Raw genomic sequence first — 4,947 nt, forward strand, 5'->3', positions numbered from 1 at the left:
CACTTTCGTAAACAAAACACCAAACAAAACAAAGGAGTAGAAGGCGTAATTCTTGTTTTTGTTCGTTTGGAATAGAATGGGATTACGCCTTTCACTCAATCAGTGATTTTCAATAGTTAGAAAAGTGATATCAAGGAAACTTTGTGAGCATTTAGAAGACAAATTTAGCTGCTTTTCACTCCTGCAATTACTCAAATTGTGTACATTTTGTTGGTTAGGCTTTTTCGCTAATTATTACGGAAATGTTTTAAAACCGCTTGGATTGCACAACTTTTACCATTTTTTTCTTATTTTTTATTATCCGTGCATATGCTGTTGCTTACGGAACTACACTCTGAAAAATTTTCACGTCCGATTTACGTGAAAAGATAGGTAGTTTTCGTCCACCATATTTTTCACGTAACCTTCGCCGGAATTTCAGGTAGCTGGGCTCATTTGAGATTGGGTAATCGACGTGATGATTCAGGTAAATTTGACATGAATTTTATGCATCGTTTACGTGAAATGTGGGTGAGAGCTACTGGAATCTTAGGTAAATTTTACGTGAAATCATGATTAGTTCTACACGAACTTCACGTAATTTATTCATGTTTTTGAATGAAAATAAAGCAGCTGCACCAACCTGCAACATATTTGAAGAGGCAAGAGATTTTAAATCCTTCCAAAATGCAATTAAAAAGCCGTTGTATACAAATGAACCCAAATTTAAGTTGTTTTGACGCAATCCCGGTCTTCCGTGGAATTACTCAAATTTGCGTCAAACAGCGATAGTGGCGAGTGAGTAGTTCTCGTTTGAGAGCGGCAAAAAAATTAACCCAGTGGTAAGTTATTTTCACCCAACGGAGGCCTCAATTGACGCAAATTTGGGTTAACTCAAGAAAACCCAAATTTGGCTTCTTCCACGGAAGAGCAGCGGATGCGTCGGTGCTTCTTTCTTTGTTTTCGAAAACATTGCGGTGGGGCGAGGGAGAAAACAACCCAACTTTGAGTTAAAACTTTAAGCAGTTTAGTCAAATTTGAGTTTTTAAAACTGATTCTTTGGGTTATAATATTTTTCCGTGCTGACACCATTTGTCATCTAGCAGTGGGGCAGTAATAATGACAGAATAAAAAACGACGCTGCCGGCTCCGGCGGCGACTTCGGCGAGGAGTGTTTTAAATTTGTTTGTAAATAACGCATCATAGCAAACTTTGCGCAAAAACTTCAAATTTTACAGGTACTAAAGGTTTAATTCGTTGAATTTCTACATATTTCAATAATATTCTTTCCCTAGAAAATATGGCCACAAAACTCTACCAGCGATGTTGCCGGATTTGCATGGATGACACCAAGAAGCAGCAAGACATCCTGTCCGATGCAGCACTGGTAGAAACGCTGCAGCAGTTGTACAATGTCAAGGTATGTGTTTTTTGTGTGATTTCCGTACAGTAAATAGTCATCTACCTACTGATTGGCATTCGTTCGGTTAGGTGGACCAGAGCGATAGGATCACCAAGAAAATCTGTGTGGACTGCGTGCAGGAAGCGAACGAGACGCATAAGTGGCTCAAATTCTACGAGGAACAGAAACAGCTCATCACCGAGAACCAGCGCATCTACAACGAAGAGCTGGTTAATCAATTCGGGCCGGAAAACGAGACCGATTCACCGGCGCTTTCGACCTCGTCCATTAAGACGGGTCGATCTTCCCGGACCAGACAGGCCACGCGTCGTATAACAGACGACGATGATGAAGAGGAGGTGAAGGGAGAGAAAGATGAAGATTTTATTCCGAGCAAATCGCCACGAACGATTAAGAAGGAGACGGGAACTCGGAGTCGGAGCAAGGTGAAGCGTGAATGGGTGCCTTCTACGGATGGCAGTGAAAGGGAATCGACAACTACTACGCCGACGGAGCAAGGAACGGAGGATGATGAAGATGACGGGCACGAGGAAGAGGAAGGCTCCGAAACGGGAACCAGCACATCCGATGGGGAGCTGAAGTGTCCGAAATGTGAGAAAGTGTTTGCGGAAATTGACCAGTTGGAGCGACACAATTGTGAGTTCATCTGCAACATTTGTAGTGCCTCTGTAAAGTATCGACACAGCTTGAAGCGCCACATGGTAACGGTGCATAAGATAAATCCCAACCAGTGGGAAAATTATTGGAATCCTACTGGAGATCAGCCGGGCGATTCATTGCTAGTTGAGACATCGAAGCCCAGGAAGAGATATCGCTATGAGAGCGATTCGCCCACTGATATGGAAGACGATTCAAACACGGACGAGAATGAGCAGGATAAGGATTTAATCTGCAGTCGTTGTGGCGATAAATTTTACTCCACCCAAGAAATGAAGAACCATGATTGTGAATGCCAGTGTAACATTTGTGGAGTAAAGTTTGCCTCGCGGAACAGTGTCAAAAGGCACAAGATTCGTCTGCACAATGTAGACCCGAACGATCCTTCGGTGGCCCCACGTTCTCGTGCTCCTTCGACAACGCCCACTGTAGCTACATCTCGGCCCCCATCGAGGCCTCCGTCGAGAGCTGCCTCAGACAACTCAGACGATGAACCGTTGGCTTCGTTGGCCTCGGAAGACATGCGCTACAGATACTTCTGCCCAAGTTGTGATTATTCCAGCTACAAACGATGCACCGTCACCTCCCATTTGGTTTCGTTCCACAAAACTCGTAGGGAGCTTATCGATGTGGAGACAATTCCAAAGAAGTTTGTTCCAAGGAATGCTAGTTTTGGTAGAGCAAAAACCCCTGTCTGTGAAGCTCCCCCCAGTCGTCCGATGACTCCTAAAGCGGTCGAACCACCAGCACCACCTCGATCCAAAACTCCAAGCCCGGTCGAGTCAGTCCCTCTCCGTTCAAAAACTCCGGAACCAGTGAAAACTTATCGCCCGCCAAGCACCCATCCAATTCCACCAACCAAAGAATACCAGCCGGTGGCCCAAATTTTCCCGGTCCAGCATCGCAGCCGTTCCCGATCCATCCATCAGGACTCCCAGAACAGCAGCAAACGCAAACGCTCTCTTTCTGCCTGCTCGAACAAATCTTCCCGTGCCGTGCGAGCTCGCTCCAATCCCCCCTCCGACAGACACATCCTAACGGCCAAGCGGCGTCTCTCTCCGTCCCGGGCCCTAGCCAGCGTACACGAAAAATTCCGCCCAACGGTGACCGGAATCCAGGCAAATCGGCTGTTTGTCTCCATTCGTCAGGGTTGTGAACCCAGCCAACCGGGCCAGCAGATTCGCTTCCGGGCCTCGTCGTATCTCCTGCAGGACCCATGTCCAACCAAACGCCTATTTAGACTGCGTGCCCCCGTCGGAACCGAACGGCAGCAGGTTCAGAATCTCCGGGGAGTCTTCAACAAATTGTCCCACCAGATTAGCAGCCACTCGAAGGTTAACGAAATCGATGTGGACTCCTTGGTGTTGGACTACATTCATCCCCCGAAAGCAGCGGTAAAGGCCGTCGTGGATCCACTGGAAAAGGAGGAGGGCACAACGTTTGAAATCCGGGAACTTGACACCGAGGAGACGACTGAAGTGATTGTCCCAGAAGATCCAGAGCCGGACGACGATGCTGAACCTCGGATGGTAATTGTCACCGAAGACGATGGTCAAACCGCAGAAAAGAACCCGTTGGAGGATGTAACGGAAAATGGTACCAATGGTAAAGGCGAAGATGCTGTAGAGCCCGTGGAAGTCGAGGACACGACGAACCAGGAGAAGGAGGCCGATCCAATCGCTCCAGAGTCGTCACCAGAAGAGAGGGCATCGGAGAGTCCCGACGGTGACGAGGAGGGCGGAGAGGATGAGGATGTTTCCATCACTCCCGATTAAGGACCCTTCAGGATTTTCAATTAATTTTAGTATTAGGTAATACGATACCTATCGTGCCGTATTGTATGTTCCAGATTGCAGAATAATAATTTAGAATAAATCTCATAACACATTATTAGGATAACTCAGGTGTTCTTGTATTTTTTTATGAGAATCCACCAATGGTCGCTAGCCTTTTTTCTCCGGAATATTCACCCGCGGTCCAAAATTCCTTCCAAAATTAATCCACCCATGGCATCGTCTGGGATACCTCTGGAAATTCTTCTCAGTGTTGCATTTACAGTACAGTACTTCTGAGAATTCCTCTCAGAATTTTTATTCTTTACCGCTTAACCCAATTTACAGTTCTATTGTTCATTTGGGCACTACGTGGGCGATTGACAACTAAAGAAAGTTACACTTTCTGTAGCGCCCAAATATATTCCATTCTAATTCTACTATATCGAACTGGTTATTCACAAATTATCCAAATTATCAATTTGAATACCTCAAAGTACCGTGACATCACCTCATTCCAATCACTTTACCTCCAAGAGTGTTCTCGGGAATTACTTTCGGAAAGCCTCAGGTTATTCTTTTTCGAGGCATCCCCGGAAATCTCCCCTAAGTATCTCCGAAAACTTCCCTTAGAGTTCCTTTGAAAACCGTATTTAATTATCTAAAAAAAAAAAACTCCGGAAATTCGTTTCTGGATTCCGGAAATTGTAGAAGAACTCCTAAAAATCCTAGAGTAACTTCTGAGGAAAAAAAACCTTGAAGGAATCCTGGAAGATTGCTGGAAAATGCTGGAAAAATCCAGTTAAACTTTTGGAGGAATTTGTGGACGCAGAATTTGAAGAGAAATTTAAGAACAGACTTTTAGAGGAATTCTCTATGAACTACTGTACGAATGCCCATAAGAAATCCCGGTAAAATTCTCGGAGAAAACCATTGGAGAAATTCAGGGAATTCCCGGAGTACCAACCGTAAAAAATAATGAAGCACGAGTAGAAACTGTTTCTCCGAGGAGTATCTGAAAAAAAAAACAGGAAACTTTAAAGAGATTCTCTAAGACACAAATGAGAGAATTCTTTGATGTATTCCTCTAGTTCATCCCGATGGAAATCTTGTTGG

At 44.9% G+C, this 4,947-nt stretch overlaps 1 protein-coding gene across 1 annotated transcript; it reads left to right on the top strand.

Annotated features, from left to right (window-relative positions):
- The first annotated feature begins 1,083 nt into the window (after positions 1-1,083).
- LOC115267837 (uncharacterized) lies at positions 1,084-3,958 on the top strand. Its single transcript, XM_029875329.2, has 3 exons — positions 1,084-1,217; positions 1,275-1,399; positions 1,471-3,958. Exons 2-3 carry the CDS (start codon positions 1,280-1,282, stop codon positions 3,832-3,834), a joined length of 2,484 nt encoding a protein of 827 aa, XP_029731189.1. The 5' UTR covers positions 1,084-1,217; positions 1,275-1,279; the 3' UTR covers positions 3,835-3,958.
- Positions 3,959-4,947: the final 989 nt, after the last annotated feature.

The sequence above is a fragment of the Aedes albopictus genome, chromosome 3 (assembly GCF_035046485.1).
Source record: "Aedes albopictus strain Foshan chromosome 3, AalbF5, whole genome shotgun sequence".
Classification (NCBI taxonomy): domain Eukaryota; kingdom Metazoa; phylum Arthropoda; class Insecta; order Diptera; family Culicidae; genus Aedes; species Aedes albopictus.